Source organism: Dendropsophus ebraccatus, chromosome 2 (assembly GCF_027789765.1).
Source record: "Dendropsophus ebraccatus isolate aDenEbr1 chromosome 2, aDenEbr1.pat, whole genome shotgun sequence".
Classification (NCBI taxonomy): Eukaryota; Metazoa; Chordata; class Amphibia; order Anura; family Hylidae; genus Dendropsophus; species Dendropsophus ebraccatus.
Genome location: NC_091455.1, coordinates 562,491 through 588,488, shown reverse-complemented (window position 1 = coordinate 588,488; position 25,998 = coordinate 562,491). Strand labels below are relative to the sequence as shown.

Sequence of the window (25,998 nt, the reverse complement as noted above, 5' to 3'; positions counted from 1 at the left end):
AGGACATATTGGTAATGTGACTTAGTAACTCATTTATGTGATATGACTTCCTTTTTTAAGAAGCAGAGAATTTCGGAAGTTCATAAAATGCAAATTTTTCAAACTTTTCATGATATTTTGATGTTTTTCACAAAAAAAACACACAAAGTAGTGACCAAATTTTGCCACTAATATAAAGTGCCATATGTGACGAAAAAACAATCTCAGAATGGCTAGCATACGTTACAGCATCACTGAGCTATAAGAGCATAAAGTCAGACAGGTCAGATTTTGAAAAATGAGCCTGGTCATTAAGGCCAAACAGGCCCGGTCCCTAAGGGGTTAATGGTTCTCTCCAGGGGGGAATCATAAACGGGAAGACCACGTATATTACCCTGTTATGTTGTTGTGAGCAATTGGAGTCTGTTCACACTTGACGCCCTCTGGAGGCTCTCGCTAATTAGCATGTCAGATGAGTGCAGACCGGGAAAGCTAGCCCCCGCATGATCAGACCGGGAAAGCTAGCCCCACGCATGATCAGACCCGGAAAGCTAGCCCCCGCATGATCAGACAGGGAAAGCTAGCCCCCGCATGATCAGACAGGGAAAGCTAGCCCCCCGCATGATCAGACAGGGAAAGCTAGCCCCCCGCATGATCAGACAGGGAAAGCTAGCCCCCGCATGATCAGACCCGGAAAGCTAGCCCCCGCATGATCAGACCGGGAAAGCTAGCCCCACGCATGATCAGACCCGGAAAGCTAGCCCCCGCATGATCAGACAGGGAAAGCTAGCCCCCGCATGATCAGACAGGGAAAGCTAGCCCCACGCATGATCAGACCCGGAAAGCTAGCCCCCGCATGATCAGACAGGGAAAGCTAGCCCCCGCATGATCAGACCGGGAAAGCTAGCCCCCGCATGATCAGACAGGGAAAGCTAGCCCCCGCATGATCAGACCGGGAAAGCTAGCCCCCGCATGATCAGACAGGGAAAGCTAGCCCCACGCATGATCAGACCCGGAAAGCTAGCCCCCGCATGATCAGACAGGGAAAGCTAGCCCCCGCATGATCAGACAGGGAAAGCTAGCCCCCGCATGATCAGACCGAGAAAGCTAGCCCCCGCATGATCAGATAGGGAAAGCTAGCCCCCGCGTGATCAGACCGAGAAAGCTAGCCCCCGCATGATCAGATAGGGAAAGCTAGCCCCCGCATGATCAGACCCGGAAAGCTAGCCCCCGCATGATCAGACCGGGAAAGCTAGCCCCCGCATGATCAGACCGGGAAAGCTAGCCCCCGCATGATCAGACCGGGAAAGCTAGCCCCCGCATGATCAGACCGGGAAAGCTAGCCCCCGCATGATCAGACCGGGAAAGCTAGCCCCCGCATGATCAGACTGGGAAAGCTAGCCCCCGCATGATCAGACTGGGAAAGCTAGCCCCCGCATGATCAGACCGGGAAAGCTAGCCCCCGCATGATCAGACAGGGAAAGCTAGCCCCCGCATGATCAGACCCGGAAAGCTAGCCCCCGCATGATCAGACTGGGAAAGCTAGCCCCCGCATGATCAGACCGGGAAAGCTAGCCCCCGCATGATCAGACCGGGAAAGCTAGCCCCCGCATGATCAGACCGGGAAAGCTAGCCCCCGCATGATCAGACTGGGAAAGCTAGCCCCCGCATGATCAGACCGGGAAAGCTAGCCCCCGCATGATCAGACCGGGAAAGCTAGCCCCCGCATGATCAGACCGGGAAAGCTAGCCCCCACATGATCAGACTGGGAAAGCTAGCCCCCGCATGATCAGACAGGGAAAGCTAGCCCCCGCATGATCAGACTGGGAAAGCTAGCCCCCGCATGATCAGACAGGGAAAGCTAGCCCCCTCATGATCAGACTGGGAAAGCTAGCCCCCGCATGATCAGACCCGGAAAGCTAGCCCCCGCATGATCAGACCCGGAAAGCTAGCCCCCGCATGATCAGACTGGGAAAGCTAGCCCCCGCATGATCAGACCGGGAAAGCTAGCCCCCGCATGATCAGACCGGGAAAGCTAGCCCCCGCATGATCAGACCGGGAAAGCTAGCCCCCGCATGATCAGACTGGGAAAGCTAGCCCCCGCATGATCAGACCGGGAAAGCTAGCCCCCGCATGATCAGACCGGGAAAGCTAGCCCCCGCATGATCAGACCGGGAAAGCTAGCCCCCACATGATCAGACTGGGAAAGCTAGCCCCCGCATGATCAGACAGGGAAAGCTAGCCCCCGCATGATCAGACTGGGAAAGCTAGCCCCCGCATGATCAGACAGGGAAAGCTAGCCCCCGCATGATCAGACTGGGAAAGCTAGCCCCCGCATGATCAGACACATTCAGCAGGAACATGATGGCGAATTCCTCACACTTATGGAGGGTTATGGATTCTCCCTCCCCCAATAGGTGGGGGTGATAGAAAGCGCTTGGCGCCCTGGCTCTTAATACTGGTAGTGATGTGAATACTGCCCTATGTGAGTCCCTATATCCGGATATGCTAGCCAGGGTCATTTCTACTTTATTTTTATTGATGTTTGTTTGTCACTCACATTGTTTGATAAAGTTGCACACATGAAAGGAAGTGAGGTAGCAGTCACATGAGGGTTGGTCACCCACCTTGTCTCCCCCGCTCCCGATGGTCTGAACACACTGCTGGTGAGTGCCGCCTTTTACCCTTATTCATTGTATATACTATCCGTATACTGCAGGGCGAGTGACACTATATACTATCTATATACTGCAGGGCGAGTGACACTATATACTATCTATATACTGCAGGGCGAGTGACACTATATACTATCTATATACTGCTGGTGAGTGCCGCCTTTTATCCTTTATTCATTGTTCATACTATCCGTATACTGCAGGGCGAGTGAAACTATATACTATCCGTATACTGCAGGGCGAGTGAAACTATATACTATCCGTATACTGCACGGCGAGTGACACTATATACTATCTATATTCTGCAGGGGGAGTGACACTATCTGTATACTATCTATATACTGTCTATATACTGCACGGCGAGTGACACTATATACTATCTATATACTGCAGGGCGAGTGACACTATATACTGCAGGGCGAGTGACACTATCTGTATACTATCTATATACTGCAGGGCAAGTGACACTCTCTATATACTGCAGGGCAAGTGACACTATATACTATCTATATACTGCAGGGCGAGTGACACTATCTGTATACTATCTATATACTGCAGGGCGAGTGACACTATCCATATACTATCTATATACTGCAGGGCGAGTGACACTATCCATATACTATCTATATACTGCAGGGCGAGTGACACTATCTGTATACTATCTATATACTGCAGGGCGAGTGACACTATCTGTATACTATCTATATACTGCAGGGCAAGTGACACTATCCATATACTATCTATATACTGCAGGGCGAGTGACACTATCCATATACTATCTATATACTGCAGGGCGAGTGCCACTATCTATATACTGCAGGGCGAGTGACACTATCCGTATACTATCTATATACTGCAGGGCGAGTGACACTATCTGTATACTATCTATATACTGCAGGGCGAGTGACACTATCCATATACTATCTATATACTGCAGAGCGAGTGACACTATCCATATACTATCTATATACTGCAGAGCGAGTGACACTATCTGTATACTATCTATATACTGCAGGGCGAGTGACACTATCTATATACTATCTATATACTGCAGGGCGAGTGACACTATCTATATACTGCAGGGCGAGTGACACTATCCATATACTATCTATATACTGCAGGGCGAGTGACACTATCTGTATACTATCTATATACTGCAGGGCGAGTGACACTATCTATATACTGCAGGGCGAGTGACACTATCTGTATACTATCTATATACTGCAGGGCGAGTGACACTATCTGTATACTATCTATATACTGCAGGGCGAGTGACACTATCTGTATACTATCTATATACTGCAGGGCGAGTGACACTATCTGTATACTATCTATATACTGCAGGGCGAGTGACATTATCCATATACTATCTATATACTGCAGGGCGAGTGACACTATCCATATACTATCTATATACTGCAGGGCGAGTGACACTATCTGTATACTATCTATATACTGCAGGGCGAGTGACACTATCCATATTGATTTTAAGTCAGCACAGTGCTGTTCAACCATAATTTTTTCCTCTATATATATATATATACACACTACAGGGATATACCACGCCTGGGGAGCTGTTTCGGTCAGGCAGACTTAGGTCGGTCTGGGGAGCTGTTTCGGTCAGGCAGACACTTAGGTCGGTCTGGGGAGATGTTTCGGTCAGGCAGACACTTAGGTCGGTCTGGGGAGCTGTTTCGGTCAGGCAGACACTTAGGTCGGTCTGGGGAGCTGTTTTCGGTCAGGCAGACACTTAGGTCGGTCTGGGGAGCTGTTTCGGTCAGGCAGACACTTAGGTCGGTCTGGGGAGATGTTTCGGTCAGGCAGACACTTAGGTCGGTCTGGGGAGATGTTTCGGTCAGGCAGACACTTAGGTCGGTCTGGGGAGCTGTTTCGGTCAGGCAGACACTTAGGTCGGTCTGGGGAGCTGTTTCGGTCAGGCAGACACTGAGGTCGGTCTGGGGAGCTGTTTCGGTCAGGCAGACACTTAGGTCGGTCTGGGGAGATGTTTCGGTCAGGCAGACACTTAGGTCGGTCTGGGGAGCTGTTTCGGTCAGGCAGACACTTAGGTCGGTCTGGGGAGCTGTTTCGGTCAGGCAGACTTAGGTCGGTCTGGGGAGCTGTTTCGGTCAGGCAGACACTTAGGTCGGTCTGGGGAGCTGTTTCGGTCAGGCAGACACTTAGGTCGGTCTGGGGAGCTGTTTCGGTCAGGCAGACACTTAGGTCGGTCTGGGGAGATGTTTCGGTCAGGCAGACACTTAGGTCGGTCTGGGGAGCTGTTTCGGTCAGGCAGACACTTAGGTCGGTCTGGGGAGCTGTTTCGGTCAGGCAGACACTTAGGTCGGTCTCGGGAGATGTTTCGGTCAGGCAGACACTTAGGTCGGTCTGGGGAGCTGTTTGGGTCAGGCTGACACTTAGGTCGGTCTGGGGAGCTGTTTCGGTCAGGCAGACACTTAGGTCGGTCTGGGAAGCTGTTTCGGTCAGGCAGACACTTAGGTCGGCCTGGGGAGCTGTTTCGGTCAGGCAGACTTAGGTCGGTCTGGGGAGCTGTTTCGGTCAGGCAGACTTAGGTCGGTCTGGGGAGCTGTTTCGGTCAGGCAGACACTTAGGTCGGTCTGGGGAGCTGTTTCGGTCAGGCAGACACTTAGGTCGGTCTGGGGAGCTGTTTCGGTCAGGCAGACACTTAGGTCGGTCTGGGGAGATGTTTCGGTCAGGCAGACACTTAGGTCGGTCTGGGGAGCTGTTTCGGTCAGGCAGACACTTAGGTCGGTCTGGGGAGCTGTTTCGGTCAGGCAGACACTTAGGTCGGTCTCGGGAGATGTTTCGGTCAGGCAGACACTTAGGTCGGTCTGGGGAGCTGTTTCGGTCAGGCAGACACTTAGGTCGGTCTGGGGAGCTGTTTGGGTCAGGCTGACACTTAGGTCGGTCTGGGGAGCTGTTTCGGTCAGGCAGACACTTAGGTCGGTCTGGGGAGCTGTTTCGGTCAGGCAGACTTAGGTCGGTCTGGGGAGCTGTTTCGGTCAGGCAGACACTGAGGTCGGTCTGGGGAGCTGTTTCGGTCAGGCTGACACTTAGGTCGGTCTGGGGAGCTGTTTCGGTCAGGCAGACACTTAGGTCGGTCTGGGGAGCTGTAACGGTCAGGCTGACACTTAGGTCGGTCTGGGGAGATGTTTCGGTCAGGCAGACACTTAGGTCGGTCTGGGGAGCTGTTTCGGTCAGGCAGACACTTAGGTCGGTCTGGGGAGATGTTTCGGTCAGGCAGACACTTAGGTCGGTCTGGGGAGATGTTTCGGTCAGGCAGACACTTAGGTCGGTCTGGGGAGCTGTTTCGGTCAGGCAGACACTTAGGTCGGTCTGGGGAGCTGTTTCGGTCAGGCAGACACTTAGGTCGGTCTGGGGAGCTGTTTCGGTCAGGCAGACACTTAGGTCGGTCTGGGGAGCTGTTTCGGTCAGGCAGACACTTAGGTCGGTCTGGGGAGCTGTTTCGGTCAGGCAGACACTTAGGTCGGTCTGGGGAGATGTTTCGGTCAGGCAGACACTTAGGTCGGTCTGGGGAGCTGTTTCGGTCAGGCAGACACTTAGGTCGGTCTGGGGAGCTGTTTCGGTCAGGCAGACACTTAGGTCGGTCTCGGGAGATGTTTCGGTCAGGCAGACACTTAGGTCGGTCTGGGGAGCTGTTTCGGTCAGGCAGACACTTAGGTCGGTCTGGGGAGCTGTTTCGGTCAGGCAGACACTTAGGTCGGTCTGGGGAGATGTTTCGGTCAGGCAGACACTTAGGTCGGTCTGGGGAGCTGTTTCGGTCAGGCAGACACTTAGGTCGGTCTGGGGAGCTGTTTCGGTCAGGCAGACACTTAGGTCGGTCTGGGGAGCTGTTTCGGTCAGGCAGACACTTAGGTCGGTCTGGGGAGCTGTTTCGGTCAGGCAGACACTTAGGTCGGTCTGGGGAGATGTTTCGGTCAGGCAGACACTTAGGTCGGTCTGGGGAGCTGTTTCGGTCAGGCAGACACTTAGGTCGGTCTGGGGAGCTGTTTCGGTCAGGCAGACACTTAGGTCGGTCTCGGGAGATGTTTCGGTCAGGCAGACACTTAGGTCGGTCTGGGGAGATGTTTCAGTCAGGCAGACACTTAGGTCGGTCTGGGGAGCTGTAACGGTCAGGCAGACACTGAGGTCGGTCTGGGGAGATGTTTCGGTCAGGCAGACACTTAGGTCGGTCTGGGGAGCTGTTTCGGTCAGGCAGACTTAGGTCCGTCTGGGGAGATGTTTCGGTCAGGCAGACACTTAGGTCGGTCTGGGGAGCTGTTTCGGTCAGGCAGACACTTAGGTCGGTCTGGGGAGCTGTTTCGGTCAGGCAGACTTAGGTCCGTCTGGGGAGATGTTTCGGTCAGGCAGACACTTAGGTCGGTCTGGGGAGCTGTTTCGGTCAGGCAGACTTAGGTCCGTCTGGGGAGATGTTTCGGTCAGGCAGACACTTAGGTCGGTCTGGGGAGCTGTTTCGGTCAGGCAGACTTAGGTCGGTCTAGGGAGATGTTTTGGCACCAGATTTTTACAAATGTGAAATGAATGGGCTCCGGTAGATTCCATTCCACAAACACAACGTGTTTACTGTTGCCGTGCTTGAAAAAGACTCAGGTTTGAGTTGACGTCGCTGTATATATATATATATATATATATATATATATAATATGATAGATAGATAGATAGATGTAGGCGCGGTATATACCTGCAGTGTGTGTATATATGTATATAGGCGCAGTGTGTGTATATATATATATATATAAAATGTATGTATGTATTTAGGTGCGGTATATACCTGTAGTATATATATGTATATAGGCGCGGTATATACCTGTAGTATATATATGTTTAAAGGCGCAGTATATACCTGTAGTATATATATGTATATAGGCGCGGTATATACCTGTAGTGTGTATATATATGTATATAGGCGCGGTATATACCTGTAGTGTATATATATGTATAGAGGCGCGGTATATACCTGTAGTATATATATGTATATAGGCGCGGTATATACCTGTAGTATATATATGTATAGAGGCGCGGTATATACCTGTAGTATATATATGTATAGAGGCGCGGTATATACCTGTAGTATATATATGTATAGGCGCGGTATATACCTGTAGTGTATATATATGTATATAGGTGCGGTATATACCTGTAGTGTATATATATTGTAGACATGTCACGGGTAAAGTCTTCGAGGGGATGTACATCTCACCTAGGTTGCTCCATAGCGTGAGATGGTAAGTCCAGGAGGGATCTGTGCTCAGCAGTGCTATGCTGCTGAGCTATTATTTACTGTTTCCGGGCCTGGATTTACTGGAATGGTGGGTAGGCTGGTAGTGGGACTTGCCATTCCCTCCCCCCGATCCAGTTTGGGTTTTGCCATCAGGTGAGCAATCAGCCTGAGAAGGTAAGAGCTCCACAGAGATGCAGGTGATGGCTCTCAGCCAGGAGTGATCAGCCTGGATGCTGTGTATGGTGGGAGCTTGGAATACAGCCGCTGCTGAAGCTTATTCACACCGTGCGATACCGCTGATTGAAGTGTCAGACAGGTGACCTGTTGGTTAGTAAGCGCCTAGACGGGCAAGACCTTTTTGTTTTGTTCTTAAAAAGCGCGGTGTTGCTGTATTTCTGTTTGCTGGACTGTTTATGCTGCCAATAAACGCCAAGCTGTTATTTTACAAGTCCAAGTCTGATGTGAACTGTGTCCAAACACACCATCCCCCGGGAAGATCTCTACAATATGTATATATGCGCGGTATATACCTGTAGTGTATATATGTATATATGCGCGGTATATACCTGTAGTGTATATATATGTATAGAGGCGCGGTATATACCTGTAGTATATATATGTATAGAGGCGCGGTATATACCTGTAGTATATATGTGTATAGAGGCGCGGTATATACCTGTAGTGTATATATATGTATAGAGGCGCGGTATATACCTGTAGTGTATATATATGTATAGAGGCGCGGTATATACCTGTAGTGTATATATATGTATAGAGGCGCGGTATATACCTGTAGTATATATATGTATAGAGGCGCGGTATATACCTGTAGTATATATGTGTATAGAGGCGCGGTATATACCTGTAGTGTATATATGTATAGAGGCGCGGTATATACCTGTAGTGTATATATGTATAGAGGCGCGGTATATACCTGTAGTATATATGTGTATAGAGGCGCGGTATATACCTGTAGTATATATGTGTATAGAGGCGCGGTATATACCTGTAGTATATATATGTATAAAGGCGCGGTATATACCTGTAGTGTATATATGTATATAGGTGCGGTATATACCTGTAGTATATATGTGTATAGAGGCGCGGTATATACCTGTAGTGTATATATATGTATAGAGGCGCGGTATATACCTGTAGTATATATATGTATATAGGCGCGGTATATACCTGTAGTATATAATTGTATATAGGCCCAGTATATACCTGTAGTATATATATGTATAGAGGCGCGGTATATACCTGTAGTATATATATGTATAGGGGCGCGGTATATACCTGTAGTATATATATGTATAAAGGCGCGGTATATACCTGTAGTATATATATATGTATAGAGGCGCGGTATATACCTGTAGTATATATGTGTATAGAGGCGCGGTATATACCTGTAGTATATATATGTATAGAGGCGCGGTATATACCTGTAGTATATATATGTATAGGGGCGCGGTATATACCTGTAGTATATATATGTATAAAGGCGCGGTATATACCTGTAGTATATATATATATATGTATAGAGGCGCGGTATATACCTGTAGTATATATGTGTATAGAGGCGCGGTATATACCTGTAGTATATATATGTATATAGGCGCGGTATATACCTGTAGTATATATATATGTATAGAGGCGCGGTATATACCTGTAGTATATATGTGTATAGAGGCGCGGTATATACCTGTAGTATATATGTGTATATAGGCGCGGTATATACCTGTAGTATATATATGTATATAGGCGCGGTATATACCTGTAGTATATATGTGTATAGAGGCGCGGTGTATATACCTGTAGTGTATATGTAAAAACCAAAAAAGGGAAAGAAGGGGGGAAACACAAACCCACCCCGCTAACCAACCATGCAGGACCAAAAATCACAAAGTTTTATATAATCATATATCTTTATTTGTATGTATGAAAAGTATATTACAAAACAAGATTAAAATATTTTTTACATAATGGAGGAACTGACACATGAACAGAACCCCAGAACAATGGTGGTGGTAAATAATATAGAGCAATATATGTACAAAATACAGAAATAGTAAATAAATTTACACAAACGGAGCACTGGGCATTGGGCATGTAATAGACTAAGTTTCAAGCATAGTGCTTAATAAAGTGCATACAAAATACTACCCATACGTCCTTAATGCAACGACCACCATACCACTCACCCGACGCGCGTTTCGCGTACTTGCTTTATCGAGGGTGATGCTGTAGTGTATATGTGTATAGAGGCGCAGTATATACCTGTAGTATATATGTGTATAGAGGCGCGGTATATACCTGTAGTATATATATGTATAGAGGCGCGGTATATACCTGTAGTATATATGTGTATAGAGGCGCGGTATATACCTGTAGTATATATATGTGTAGAGGCGCGGTATATACCTGTAGTATATATGTGTATAGAGGCGCGGTATATACCTGTAGTATATATGTGTATAGAGGCGCGGTATATACCTGTAGTATATATGTGTATAGAGGCGCGGTATATACCTGTAGTATATATATGTATAGAGGCGCGGTATATACCTGTAGTATATATATGTGTAGAGGCGCGGTATATACCTGTAGTATATATATGTATAGAGGCGCGGTATATACCTGTAGTATATATATGTATAGAGGCGCGGTATATACCTGTAGTATATATATGTATATAGGCGCGGTATATACCTGTAGTATATATATGTATATATGCGCGGTATATACCTGTAGTATATATATGTATATATGCGCGGTATATACCTGTAGTATATATATGTATAGAGGCGCGGTATATACCTGTAGTGTATATATGTATATATGCGCGGTATATACCTGTAGTATATATGTGTATAGAGGCGCGGTATATACCTGTAGTATATATATGTATATAGGCGCGGTATATACCTGTAGTGTATATATATGTATAGAGGCGCGGTATATACCTGTAGTATATATATGTATATAGGCGCGGTATATACCTGTAGTATATATATGTATAGAGGCGCGGTATATACCTGTAGTATATATATGTATATAGGCGCGGTATATACCTGTAGTATATATGTGTATAGAGGCGCGGTATATACCTGTAGTATATATATGTATAGAGGCGCGGTATATACCTGTAGTATATATATGTATAGAGGCGCGGTATATACCTGTAGTGTATATATATGTATAGAGGCGCGGTATATACCTGTAGTATATATATGTATATAGGCGCGGTATATACCTGTAGTATATATATGTATAGAGGCGCGGTATATACCTGTAGTGTATATATATGTATAGAGGCGCGGTATATACCTGTAGTATATATATGTATAGAGGCGCGGTATATACCTGTAGTATATATATGTATAGAGGCGCGGTATATACCTGTAGTGTATATATATGTATAGAGGCGCGGTATATACCTGTAGTATATATGTGTATATAACTGCAGTCACGCTATCAGCACTTCACAAAAATGGAGTCACGCTATCAGCACTAGAAATTACAGTGCTCTTATATACCATGTATTACGGTAATAGCCAGGACTAGTTAGTTCCAGGCTTCAGAATGTGCCAGGAAGATCAGAGGGGAACATCTACATGTAAGACTAAAGAATGGCAACTCTTAACCCCTTCAGATCCATTCACCCACTGTTAACCCCTTCACATCCACTACAATCTAATTCATATACTGTTAACCCCTTCAGCTCCGGGAATATTTTATTTTTTTCTAACTATATGTAAAACAATCCTAAAATTTTAAAGTGCTGCGGAATCTGTTGGTGCTATATAAATAAAAGATTATTATTATTATTATTATTATTATTATTATTATTTTAATTAACACCTATAAGAACATAAATGTATTTTGCTTCATTCCTGCCCGTATAACCGCTTAAGGGTAACTTTACATTACCGGATTCGCAGCGGATTTCACGCTGCCAGTTTGCAGTGAGATTTGCTGTGAATCCTTGTACTGAGAAGGTGAATGGGGTTCCGCTTCTTGTGATGCAATAAATTTCGCCACATAATATTTACCACCTGAAAACCCGGCTCATTGTCATTTATTTCTCTCATTTGTCTTATATAAGAATCATTGTTACTGTAGGAATTTGGAGTAATGTGATGGGAAAGTGTCTATATGGGGCTATATGTCGCACACTTTGAAATCCAATAAAATCACGAAATCAAATTGTTATTCAATCTCGTTACCATATCCTAGTAGAACGCTTACTCTCGTACAGATTGTGTGATTTTCAGACATTTTTACTGTAGGAATTTGGAGTAATGTGATGGGAAAGTGTCTATATGGGGCTATATGTCACACTATTTGAAGCCCAATAAAATCACGAAATCAAATTGTTATCCAATCACACTACCATATCCTAGAAGAACGCTTACTCTTGTACAGATTCTGTGATTTTCAGACATTTTTACTGTAGGAATTTGGAGTAATGTGATGGGAAAATGTCTATATGGGGCTATATGTCGCACACTTTGAAGTCCAATAAAATCACGAAATCAAATTGTTATCCAATCTCGTTACCATATCCTAGTAGAGCGCTTACTCTCGTACAGATTCTGTGATTTTCAGACATTTTTACTGTAGGAATTTGGAATAATGTGATGGGAAAGTGTCTATTTGGGGCTATATGTCGCACACTTTGAAGTCCAATAAAATCACGAAATCAAATTGTTATCCAATCACACTACCATATCCTAGTAGAACGCTTACTCTCGTACAGATTCTGTGATTTTCAGACATTTTTACTGTAGGAATTTGGAATAATGTGATGGGAAAGTGTCTATTTGGGGCTCTATGTCGCACACTTTGAAATCCAATAAAATCACGAAATCAAATTGTTATCCAATCTCGTTACCATATCCTAGTAGAACGCTTACTCTCGTACAGATTGTGTGATTTTCAGACATTTTTACTGTAGGAATTTGGAGTAATGTGATGGTGAAATGTCTATTTGGGGCTATATGTCGCACTATTTGTATCCCAATAAAATCACGAAATCAAATTGTTATCCAATCACACTACCATATCCTAGAAGAACGCTTACTCTCGTACAGATTCTGTGATTTTCAGACATTTTTACTGTAGGAATTTGGAGTAATGTGATGGTGAAATGTCTATTTGGGGCTATATGTCGCACTATTTGTATCCCAATAAAATCACGAAATCAAATTGTTATCCATATAGTTATTGTTGTTGGACGCTCTTGGTAGACTACTTCCAATTACAGGAGGGACCAGTTTCATGGCTTATGAAGGATAACCATTGAAGGGGTTATCCAGCGCTACAAAAACATGGCCACTTTCCCCCTACTGTTTCGTGATTTTATTGGACTTCAAAGTGTGCGACATATAGCCCCATATAGACACTTTCCCATCACATTACTCCAAATTCCTACAGTAAAAATGTCTGAAAATCACAGAATCTGTACAAGAGTAAGCGCTCTTCTAGGATATGGTAACGAGATTGGATAACAATTTGATTTCGTGATTTTATTGGACTTCCAATAGTGCGACATATAGCCCCATATAGACACTTTCCCATCACATTACTCCAAATTCCTACAGTAAAAATGTCTGAAAATCACAGAATCTGTACAAGAGTAAGCGCTCTTCTAGGATATGGTAACGAGATTGGATAACAATTTGATTTCGTGATTTTATTGGACTTCCAATAGTGCGACATATAGCCCCATATAGACACTTTCCCATCACATTACTCCAAATCCCTACAGTAAAAATGTCTGAAAATCACAGAACCTGTACGAGGGTAAGCGCTCTTCTAGGATATGGTAGTGTGATTGGATAACAATTTGATTTTGTGATTTTATTGGACTTCCAATAGTGCGACATATAGCCCCATATAGACACTTTCCCATCACATTACTCCAAATCCCTACAGTAAAAATGTCTGAAAATCACAGAATCTGTACGAGAGTAAGCGCTCTACTAGGATATGGTAACGAGATTGGATAACAATTTGATTTTGTGATTTTATTGGACTTCAAAGTGTGCAACATATAGCCCCATATAGACACTTTCCCATCACATTATTCCAAATTCCTACAGTAAAAATGTCTGAAAATCACAGAATCTGTACGAGAGTAAGCGCTCTTCTAGGATATGGTAACGAGATTGGATAACAATTTGATTTCGTGATTTTATTGGACTTCAAAGTGTGCGACATATAGCCCCATATAGACACTTTCCCATCACATTACTCCAAATTCCTACAGTAAAAATGTCTGAAAATCACAGAATCTGTACGAGAGTAAGCGCTCTACTAGGATATGGTAACGAGATTGGATAACAATTTGATTTCGTGATTTTATTGGACTTCAAAGTGTGCGACATATAGCCCCATATAGACACTTTCCCATCACATTACTCCAAATTCCTACAGTAAAAATGTCTGAAAATCACAGAATCTGTACGAGAGTAAGCGCTCTACTAGGATATGGTAACGAGATTGGATAACAATTTGATTTTGTGATTTTATTGGACTTCAAAGTGTGCAACATATAGTATACCCCAAATAGACACTTTACCATCACATTATTCCAAATTCCTACAGTAAAAATGTCTGAAAATCACAGAATCTGTACGAGAGTAAGCGCTCTTCTAGGATATGGTAACGAGATTGGATAACAATTTGATTTCGTGATTTTATTGGACTTCAAAGTGTGCGACATATAGCCCCATATAGACACTTTCCCATCACATTACTCCAAATTCCTACAGTAAAAATGTCTGAAAATCACAGAATCTGTACGAGAGTAAGCGTTCTTCTAGGATATGGTAGTGTGATTGGATAACAATTTGATTTCGTGATTTTATTGGGATATAAATAATGCGACATATAGCCCCAAATAGACACTTTCCCATCACATTTCTCCAAATTCCTACAGTAAAAATGTCTGAAAATCACAGAATCTGTACGAGAGTAAGCGCTCTTCTAGGATTTGGTAGTGTGATTGGATAACAATTTGATTTTTATATTGACAGTGCAAGAATTAAAGGACAAGCTTAAAAATAATGAATACTCTCGGCAAGGAGATAAGAACGAAAGAACAATGCTTTTATTACCTTCCATTGCTCCCAGCACGCCACAGCATGGGGGAATCCCACCAAAGGCTTTTTCATTGTTGGCACTGTGTTAAAACGTCATTCGTGTCACCATGCATGACAGCCAATCACTGACAGGGTGTTGGACAGCGCCCTTTCGTCAGTGATTGTCTGCTGTGCGCGATGACGCATTTGAGTCTGCAGTGAAATTTGCTGCGAGTCCTGGTACTGTGAAGTTCAATGGGGTTACATACTTGCAGCACAATTTTCATTCCGCTGTGAGTATATGACCCGGCCCTTTTAACCCCCGCAGCCGGCCCCCCGAGCATACATCACCTGCTCGGCACTGCGCGTGCATGAGAGGCGTCTGGCTCCTGTTGGTCCCGCTCAGACAATCACTGCTGCCGTGCACTGACCGGCTGAGTGGGACCGACTGGAGCTTCACATGCAGCCGCAGTGTCGAGCAGGTAATGTATGCTCCGGGTGGCGGGCTGCGGGGGTGTTAAATTTATGAAAATTCCGCTGCAGGTATGTAACCCCATTGAACTTCACAGTACAAGGATTCACAGTGAATTTTGCTGCAAACTCTCAGCGTGAAATCCGCTGTGAATCCGGTACATGTGAAGCGTCCCTAAGGTGGATATAAGTGCACGAATGAAGCAAAACACATTTATTTTCTTATGGATGTAAATAAAAATTTTAGGATTGTTCAACATATAGATAGAAAAAATAAAATAATCCCAGAGCTGAAGGGGTTAATAGTATATGAATTAAACTGTGGTGGATGTGAAGGGGTTAAAATTGGATGAATTAAAGTGTTGTGGATCTAAAGGGGCTAACAGTGGATGAATTAGATTGTAGTAGATGTGAAGGGGTTAACAGTGGGGGAATTAAACAGTTGTGGATCTGAAGGGGTTAACAGTGGGTGAATGGACCTGAAGGGGTTTAGAGTTTACATTCTTTACATGTAGGTGTCACCCTCTGATCTTCCTGGCACATTCTGAAGCCTGGAACTAACTAGTCCTGGCTATTACCGTAATACATGGTATATAAGAGCACTGCAATTCCTAGTGCTGATAGCGTGACTGCAGTTTTGTGAAGTGCTGATAGCGTGACTGCAGTTGTATATAGGCGCGGTATATACCTGTAGTATATATGTGTATAGAGGCGCGGTATATACCTGTAGTATATATATGTATAGAGGCGCGGTATATACCTGTAGTATATATATGTATATAGGCGCGGTATATACCTGTAGTGTATATATATGTATATAGGCGCGGTATATACCTGTAGTATATATATGTATAGAGGCGCGGTATATACCTGTAGTATATATATGTATAGAGGCGCGGTATATACCTGTAGTATATATATGTATAGAGGCGCGGTATATACCTGTAGTATATATATGTATAGAGGCGCGGTATATACCTGTAGTATATATATGTATAGAGGCGCGGTATATACCTGTAGTATATATATATGTATAGGCCGGTATATACCTGTAGTATATATATGTATAGAGGCGCGGTATATACCTGTAGTATATATGTGTATAGAGGCGCGGTATATACCTGTAGTATATATATGTATAGAGGCGCGGTATATACCTGTAGTATATATATGTATATAGGCGCGGTATATACCTGTAGTATATATATGTATAGAGGCGCGGTATATACCTGTAGGACACGGTCGGTGTAAGGTACAGCGCGCTGTGAGGTAGAGTGGGCGGAGCAGTGGGCGGGTCTTGTTGTTACGTTGGGGGCGTGGTAGAGGCGGGTCTTGCGGGTGACGCTAGGGGGCAGGGCTGTTCTGTCGTCATACATCCGCTGCATCCTCCGCTCTGAGGCCTCGGGATCCTCGCGTTGTTCCGGTGAGTGTGGCGGCTTCTATAGCGGCTCCATGGGCGTCCGGGGACAGAGCGGCGGCTGCGGCGGCCTTGTCACCTAACAGACTGTAATGCGTGGCCGGAGATCTCCCGAGACTTACCGAACCCTAAGCCGGGTGACGTATAGTGTGAGGGGGGGGGGGGGGTGACGTATAGTGTGAGGAGGGGGGGGGGTGACGTATAGTGTGAGGAGGGGGGGGGGGTGACGTATAGTGTGAGGAGGGGGGGGGGGTGACGTATAGTGTGAGGAGGGGGGTGACGTATAGTGTGAGAGGGGGAGGAGGGGGGTGACGTATAGTGTGAGGGGGAGGAGGGGGGTGACGTATAGTGTGAGGAGGGGGGGGGGTGACGTATAGTGTGAGGAGGGGGGGGGGGTGACGTATAGTGTGAGGAGGGGGGGGGGTGACGTATAGTGTGAGGAGGGGGGGGGGGTGACGTATAGTGTGAGGGGGGGGGGGGGGTGACGTATAGTGTGAGGAGGGGGGGGGGTGACGTATAGTGTGAGGGGGGGGGGGGTGACGTATAGTGTGAGGAGGGGGGGGTGACGTATAGTGTGAGGGGGGGAGGAGGGGGGTGACGTATAGTGTGAGGAGGGGGGGGTGACGTTATAGTGTGAGGGGGGGGGGGGGGGGGGGGGGTGACGTATAGTGTGAGGAGGGGGGGTGACGTATAGTGTGAGGGGGGGAGGGGGGGGGTGACGTATAGTGTGAGGGGGGGAGGAGGGGGGTGACGTATAGTGTGAGGAGGGGGGGGGTGACGTATAGTGTGAGGGGGGGGGAGGGGGGGGGGTGACGTATAGTGTGAGGGGGGGGGGGGTGACGGGTAGTGTGAGGGGGGGGGGGGGGGGGGGGTGACGTATAGTGTGAGGGGGGGGGGGGTGACGTGTAGTGTGAGGGGGGGGGTGACGTTGTAGTGTGAGGGGGGGGGGTGACGTGTAGTGTGAGGGGGGGGGGGTGACGTGTAGTGTGAGGGGGGGGGGGGTGACGTGTAGTGTGAGGGGGAGGAGGGGGGGTGACGTGTAGAGTGAGGGGGAGGAGGGGGGGTGACGTGTAGAGTGAGGGGGAGGAGGGGGGGTGACGTGTAGAGTGAGGGGGAGGAGGGGGGGTGACGTGTAGAGTGAGGGGGAGGAGGGGGGGTGACCTGTGACTGATTGTTGAGGTCACCTTTGATCTCTTTCTCAGGATCTGGCAGACTATAGGTATGGCTGCTCCTAATATTGTGGCTAGGGGTCAGGCATGTTTTGCCCCCCACCACACTGGGTATATTGTTCGGGCGGCTGGGATTGGCAGTGCCGGCTCTGATTTCATTGCCTTACTGCATCGTCTTTGTGAAGTGGCTGCAGTATTGGGACAATACTGCAATGAAACTCCGTGTATGAACACAGCTCTAATAACCCTTTAAGGACATGGCCCATTTTCGTTTTTACGTTTTCGGTTTTTCCTCCTTGTGTATATAAGGCCATACATACATACATACATAGCACTTGCATTTTTCCACCTAGAAACCCACATGACCCCTTATTTTTTGCGTCACTAATTGTACTTCCCAATGACGGCTGAATTTTTGCATAAAGTACACTGCGAAACCAGAAAAAAATTCAAAGTGTGGTGAAATTGAAAAAAAACACGCATTTCTTTTATTTGGGGGGAAATGTGTTTTTACGCCATTCGCCCTGGGGTAAAACTGACTTGTTATGCATGTTCCTCAGGTCGTTACGATTAAAACAATATATAACATGTATAACTTATATTGTATCTGATGGCCTGTAAAAAATTCAAACCGTTGTTAACCAATATACGTGCCTTAAAATCGCTCCATTCCCGGCTTATAGCGCTTTTATCCTTTGGTCTATGGGGCTGTGCGAGGTGTCAGTTTTGCGCCATGATTTGATCTTTCTATCGGTACCTTGATTGCGCATATACGACTTTTTGATCTCTTTATATTACATTTTTTCTGGATTTGATGCGACCAAAAATGCGCAATTTTGCACTTTGGGATTTTTTTGCGCTGACGCCGTTTACCGTACGAGATCAGGAATGTGATTAATTAATAGTTCGGGCGATTACGCACGCGGCGATAGCAAACATGTTTGTTTATTTATTTATTTACAACCTGGGAAAAGGGGGGTGATTCAGACTTTTATTAGGGGAGGGGGCTTTTTTACTATTAACAACACTTTATTTTATTTTTTTTACACATATACTAGAAGCCCCCCTGGGGTTAGGGTTATTCCCCCCCCCTGGGGTTAGGGTTATTCCCCCTGGGGTTAGGGTTATTCCCCCCCTGGGGTTAGGGTTATTCCCCCCCTGGGGTTAGGGTTATTCCCCCCTGGGGTTAGGGTTATTCCCCCCCTGGGGTTAGGGTTATTCCCCCCCTGGGGTTAGGGTTATTCCACCCCTGGGGTTAGGGTTATTCCCCCCCTGGGGTTAGGGTTATTCCACCCCTGGGGTTAGGGTTATTCCACCCCTGGGGTTAGGGTTATTCCTCCCCTGGGGGACTTCTAGTATATACACTTGGATCTCTCATTGAGATCTCTGCAGCATAGATATGCTGCAGAGATCCATGAGATCGGCACTCGTTTGCTTTCGGCTGCTGCAGCCGGAAGTAAACGAGTGCCGAGCCGAGGACGGCGCCATCTTGGACGCGTCCCCGGCCGGCATCAGTAACGGAGATCGCTCCTCCGGGACAAGGTCCCGGAGGAGCGATCTCCCCCACTAGACACCAGGGAAACGTTGCCTCCGGTAATCGGAGGCAGCTGTCAAAGTTGACAGCTGCCTCCGATTAGCTAATTAGCGGGCACGGCGATCAGACCGTGCCCGCTAATAGCGGCGGTCCCGGGCTACACGCGGCACCCGGGATCGCGGGCACTTCACGCTTTGAAGTGCAAGTGAGGACATATGACGTAGGGGTACGTCATATGTCCTTAAGAGGATAAGACTGGTGCACAATCAGGGATTTGTGTGAGACTGAGGTCACATGATCTCTGTCTCCTGAAAGAGCGGGGGGGGGGGGGGGGGGGCAGGAGACTAAGTGGATTGCACCAGAGGACTGTTTTCTTCACTTCCTGGATGTTAAAGAGGACCTGTCACCCCCCGTGCCGGGGTGACAGGCTCCCGACCCCACCTAATCCCGACGGGGGGTCGGGAGCCTGTCACGCCGGCACGGGGGGTGACAGGTCCTCTTTAATCAATTAGCAGTGCGGCCGAACTGCGGAGACACAGTAATACTAAATTGAAAATGTATTTCCTTATCCGGAGTTCCCCTTCAAGGATGGCTTGTCCCCTGCATGGAGAGCTCCTTTTGATGCAAGTCGTCTTCACAGGAGAATCTTCCAAATACAAGCACCTCACATCACCTCCAGGCCTTGTGTCATTGTCCATGAAGCAGACAGAAGGAATTGCCCCCGCCGGCCCAGGAAACGGCCCAAGGAGCAATTGTCCCATTACTTTTGGTGTATATAGTGACCGGGGTGAGGTGACGGCTGTGTATATATAGTGACCGGGGTGACGGCTGTGCATATATAGTAACCGGGGTGACGGCTGTGTATATATAGTGACCGGGGTGAGGTGACGGCTGTGTATATATAGTGACCGGGGTGAGGTGACGGCTGTGTATATATAGTGACCGGGGTGACTGCTGTGTATATATAGTGACCGGGGTGAGGTGACGGCTGTGTATATAAAGTGACTGGGGTGAGGTGACGGCTGTGTATATATAGTGACCGGGGTGAGGTGACGGCTGTGTATATATAGTGACCGGGGTGACTGCTGTGTATATATAGTGACCGGGGTGACTGCTGTGTATATATAGTGACCGGGGTGAGGTGACGGCTGTGTATATATAGTGACCGGGGTGACTGCTGTGTATATATAGTGACCGGGGTGACTGCTGTGTATATATAGTGACCGGGGTGAGGTGACGGCTGTGTATATATAGTGACCGGGGTGAGGTGACGGCTGTGTATATATAGTGACCGGGGTGACTGCTGTGTATATATAGTGACCGGGGTGAGGTGACGGCTGTGTATATAAAGTGACCGGGGTGACGGCTGTGTTTACATAGTGACCGGGGTGAGGTGACGGCTGTGTATATATAGTGACCGGGGTGAGGTGACGGCTGTGTATATATAGTGACCGGGGTGAGGTGACGGCTGTGTAGATACAGTGACCGGGGTGAGGTGACGGCTGTGTATATACAGTGACCGGGGTGAGGTGACGGCTGTGTATATACAGTGACCGGGGTGAGGTGACGGCTGTGTATATACAGTGACTGGGGTGAGGTGACGGCTGTGTATATACAGTGACTGGGGTGAGGTGACGGCTGTGTATATACAGTGACTGGGGTGAGGTGACGGCTGTGTATATACAGTGACTGGGGTGAGGTGACGGCTGTGTATATATAGTGACCGGGGTGAGGTGACGGCTGTGTATATATAGTGACCGGGGTGACGGCTGTGTATACATAGTGACCGGGGTGAGGTGACGGCTGTGTATATAAAGTGACCGGGGTGACGGCTGTGTTTACATAGTGACCGGGGTGAGGTGACGGCTGTGTATATATAGTGACCGGGGTGAGGTGACGGCTGTGTATATATAGTGACCGGGGTGAGGTGACGGCTGTGTTTACATAGTGACCGGGGTGAGGTGACGGCTGTGTATATATAGTGACCGGGGTGAGGTGACGGCTGTGTATATATAGTGACCGGGGTGAGGTGACGGCTGTGTATATATAGTGACCGGGGTGAGGTGACGGCTGTGTATATATAGTGACCGGGGTGAGGTGACGGCTGTGTAGATAAAGTGACCGGGGTGAGGTGACGGCTGTGTATATATAGTGACCGGGGTGAGGTGACGGCTGTGTATATATAGTGACCGGGGTGACTGCTGTGTATATATAGTGACCGGGGTGAGGTGACGGCTGTGTAGATACAGTGACCGGGGTGAGGTGACGGCTGTGTATATATAGTGACCGGGGTGAGGTGACGGCTGTGTATATATAGTGACCGGGGTGACTGCTGTGTATATATAGTGACCGGGGTGAGGTGACGGCTGTGTATATACAGTGACTGGGGTGAGGTGATGGCTGTGTATATATAGTGACCGGGGTGAGGTGACGGCTGTGTATAATACTCTGTGTTGAAAATCTTGTCAGGTGCCATTGTCGGATCTTGTCCGTTGCTGGTGACGTCCAGGATGTCCCATGAGAAGAGTTTCCTGGTGACGGGGGACCCGTACGCTAATCCACCCTATCCTGTACAGGCCGCTCCAGTTCCTGCCCCAGGATATGGACAGCCCCCCTACCCCAACACGGCCCCCTACCCCAACACGGCCCCCTACCCCAACACGGCCCCCTACCCCAGTGATGTTCCGTACCCCAATGCTGTTCCTTACCCCACTCAGCCCCCTATGGGTCAGCCCCCGTATCCTCCAGCTTACAACCCAGGGCCGTATCCTGCAGCACCATATCCTCACCAGCCATACGGACAAGGTGGCTACCCCTCAGAGCAGAGCGGTAAGTGTGTGTGTGGGGGGGGGGCATATCGTCTGGCGTCTTAAGGCCCATATTCCACCAACAGGTCTGACGACAGATTATCTGCCAAAGATTTGAAGCCAAACCCAGGAACAGACTATAAGCAGGGAACAGGTCATAAAGGAAAGACTGGATTTCTCCTCTTTATAAATCCACTCCTGGGTTTGGCTTCAAATCTTTGGCAGATAATCTGTGGTCAGATCTGTTGGTGGAATATGGGTCTTACCAGTGGCTGATGACTCCCTTTTTCTTGCCCACAGATTTTGGCTCCCCCATACACAGCACCACCTATCACGAGGAGGGGCCGCCTTCATACTGCGATAACCAGGATTTTCCCATCAGCCACTGGGACGATAAAAACATCCGGAGAGCGTTTATCCGTAAGGTAAGTGTGGGAGGGGCTAATCCTACATATCTGCTTCTCAGGGTCCCTGCTGGTGCAGAGTACAGCCATTGTCACCCATATGGGCCCCTCTAGAGGGCGGTGGAATCAGGTATACGCCCATACTGGAGGCGTCTCCTCCAATCCTCGCCCATCTTTGTATCATGCGATATTGCTACTTGCTACTTATGTGCCGTTCTGTTAGTGATGTCTCCTCGCTGGTGGCGGCGTCTGGAGGACGCGCTCCTCGCTGGTGGTAGCGGTGTCTTTGGGGGGGTGCTTCTCGCTGGTGGTAGCAGTGTCTTTGGGGGGGGGGGGGGGCGCTACTCGCTGGTGGTAGCGGTGTCTTGGGGGGGGGGCGCTCCTCACTGGTGGTAGCGATGTCTTTGGGAGGGCGCTCCTCGCTGGTGGTAGCGGTGTCTTTGGGGGGGGGCGCTCCTCGCTGGTGGTAGCGGTCTTTGGGGGGGGGGGGGGGGCGCTCCTCGCTGGTGGTAGCCGTGTCTTTGGGGGGCGCTCCTCGCTGGTGGTAGCAGCAGTGTCTTTGGGGGGGCGCTCCTCGCTGGTGGTAGCAGCAGTGTCTTTGGGGGGGCGCTCCTCGCTGGTGGTAGCAGCAGTGTCTTTGGGGGGGCGCTCCTCGCTGGTGGTAGCAGCAGTGTCTTTGGGGGGGCGCTCCTTGCTGGTGGTAGCGGTGTCTTTGGGGGGGGGGGCTCCTCGCTGGTGGTAGCGGTGTCTTTGGGGGGGGGGGGCGCACCACGCTGGTGGTAGCGGTGTCTTTGCGGGGGGGCGCTTCTCGCTGGTGGTACTGGTGTCTTTGGGGGCGCGCTCCTCACTGGTGGTGGCGGTGTCTTTGGGGGGGGGGGGGGGCGCTCCTCACTGGTGGTGGCGGGTGTCTTTGGGGGGGGGGGGCGCGCTCCTCACTGGTGGTGGCGGGGTCTTTGGGGGGGGCGCGCTCCTCACTGGTGGTGGCGGGGTCTTTGGGGGGGGCGCACTCCTCACTGGTGGTGGCGGGGTCTTTGGGGGGGGCGCACTCCTCACTGGTGGTGGTGGGCTCTTTGGGGGGGGGGGTGCGCTTCTCGCTGGTGGCGGCATCTAGAGGGCGCCCTCCTCGCTGGTGGTGGCTTTGGGGGGGGGGGGGTCCCGAGTGTGGGCTTTTCTCTGGGGAGATGTCAGAGGTATCTGGTGACGGTCTGTCTCCTCTTCAGGTCTTCCTCGTTCTCACCGCTCAGCTTCTGGTCACCTTTGCATTTGTGGCGGTTTTCACCTTCGTGAAGGACGTCCAGATTTACGTGAGGAAGAATGCATGGACATATTACCTCTCATACGCCATCTTCTTCGTCTCCCTCATCACTCTCAGCTGCTGTGGGGATTTCCGCCGCCGCCACCCATGGAACCTTGTGGCTCTGGTAGGTGCCATGATCAGGAGGGGGTATAGTGGGGGAGGGGTGGTGGAGCTGTCTGACGCTCTGTCTCCTCACAGTCTATCCTGACGCTCAGCCTCTCCTACATGGTCGGAATGATCGCCAGCTTCTATGAGACGGACGCCGTGATAATGGCGCTGGGGATCACGGCTGCTGTCTGCTTCACTGTGGTCCTGTTCTCTCTGCAGGTAAGTGGTGACTCCAGCACTAACTTCAACCCCCATCATCCTCGGCCCTGGCATCTAAGTATCTGTATGACTTCCTGCCCTTTTTGTGTCTCCACAGACAAAATACGATTTCACTTCCTGCATGGGGGTCCTGATGGTCAGCCTGGTGGTCCTCATTGTCTTCTCTATACTCTGCATCTTCATACGCAACAAGATCCTGCAGATCGTCTACGCCTCGCTGGGGGCGCTGCTCTTCACCTGTGTAAGTTCTTTGTATCTGCTCCTCGCTCTGACTGTCACACGAGGTGTGCGGGCAGTGGTGGCGGAGTATGGGTGTGACGCGAGGTGTGCGGGCAGTGGTGGTGTGACGCGAGGTGTGCGGGCAGTGGTGGTGTGACGCGAGGTGTGCGGGCAGTGGTGGTGTGACGCGAGGTGTTCGGGCAGTGGTGGCGGAGTATGGGTGTGACGCGAGGTGTGCGGGCAGTGGTGGTGTGACGCGAGGTGTTCGGGCAGTGGTGGCGGAGTATGGGTGTGACGCGAGGTGTGCGGGCAGTGGTGGCGGAGTATGGGTGTGACGCGAGGTGTGCGGGCAGTGGTGGTGTGACGCGAGGTGTGCAAGCAGTGGTGGTGTGACGCGAGGTGTGCGGGCAGTGGTGGTGTGACGCGAGGTGTGCGGGCAGTGGTGGCGGAGTATGGGTGTGACGCGAGGTGTGTGCTCGCGCCCTCGGCAGCCCCGCGCCCTCCAGTGAGTTGTCTTCCCTCCTTGTCTCCTAGTTCCTGGCGGTGGACACACAAATGATCCTGGGGAACAAGCAGCTGGCGCTCAGCCCTGAGGAATACGTCTTTGCTGCCCTGAACCTGTACACAGACATCATCAACATCTTCCTCTACATCCTGGCGATAATCGGCAAGGCCAAGGAGTGAGCAGCTTCCCCCCCGGATCCCCACATCCTGCGGTGTACCCAGGATTTTTTTCCCCTGTGGTTTGTTGTGAATGTTCTTGCTCGTGTTACAGCAGCTCCCCCCAGTCACTAGCCGCACTTTACTGGACCCCTGAGACCAGCGACCTCCACATTCCCTGTCGGACCCTTCCCCTGTGTAGCCGCTGCTGCATGTTCTCCGGTGTGGTGGCACGTGAGACAATAGGCATCTCCTAGCCCTCAATGTGAATAGCTCCGGTGTTGGCGCCCTCTCCTGCCTCCGCAGGGCATTGTATGGCGGGGCGATGGGGCCGGCCTGGGATGGAACTGTATATAATTCCAGGCATTCAATGTCTCTTTATTGCATGGATCTGGAGATCCTGGACGGATCTGCTATGGTCGCTGCACGCCGCTTCCTTCTTGGAGAAACCTGCAGTATTATTCCTGTGTCTGGCCTAGTTCTAATTAGATGTGAGCGAGCCCTGCTGGCTTGTAGACATGGCCGCCCCTTGGCTGTCATATCCGGTGGGTGGCCGCCAGTCATCAGACACCAGCACCCATGATGTCTCCTGCTTCTCCCTGTGCAGTGGGCCTCTGCTGTAATACTGCTGCCCCCAGTGGCCACACTACTCACTGCATGATGACTACAGACATTTACATTAAATAGTTTTCCTCTA

General features: G+C 48.9%; 1 protein-coding gene across 4 annotated transcripts; it reads left to right on the top strand.

Moving 5' to 3' along the window:
• Window positions 1–2,584: 2,584 nt before the first annotated feature.
• GRINA (glutamate ionotropic receptor NMDA type subunit associated protein 1) lies at window positions 2,585–25,998 on the top strand. 4 transcript variants are annotated; one of them, XM_069956846.1, is made up of 7 exons: window positions 2,585–2,645; window positions 22,057–22,416; window positions 22,695–22,819; window positions 24,019–24,219; window positions 24,294–24,422; window positions 24,520–24,663; window positions 25,176–25,998. In XM_069956846.1, the coding sequence occupies exons 1-7, from the start codon at window positions 2,588–2,590 to the stop codon at window positions 25,323–25,325; spliced, it is 1,167 nt and encodes a 388-aa protein (XP_069812947.1). In that variant the 5' UTR covers window positions 2,585–2,587; the 3' UTR covers window positions 25,326–25,998. The 4 variants fall into 4 exon arrangements, with proteins under 4 accessions (XP_069812947.1, XP_069812948.1, XP_069812949.1 ...); XM_069956847.1 differs by lacking the exon at window positions 2,585–2,645 and adding an exon at window positions 16,787–16,890; XM_069956848.1 differs by lacking the exon at window positions 2,585–2,645 and adding an exon at window positions 16,951–16,973.

Coding starts and splice junctions, on each gene's coding strand:
- GRINA (XM_069956845.1), top strand. CDS start 20,176: ATGGCTTGTCCCCTGCATGGAGAGCTCCTTTTGATGCAAGTCGTCTTC. Junction 22,417..22,694: donor CTACCCCTCAGAGCAGAGCG/GTAAGTGTGTGT, acceptor TCTTGCCCACAG/ATTTTGGCTCCCCCATACAC. Junction 24,220..24,293: donor CATGGAACCTTGTGGCTCTG/GTAGGTGCCATG, acceptor GTCTCCTCACAG/TCTATCCTGACGCTCAGCCT.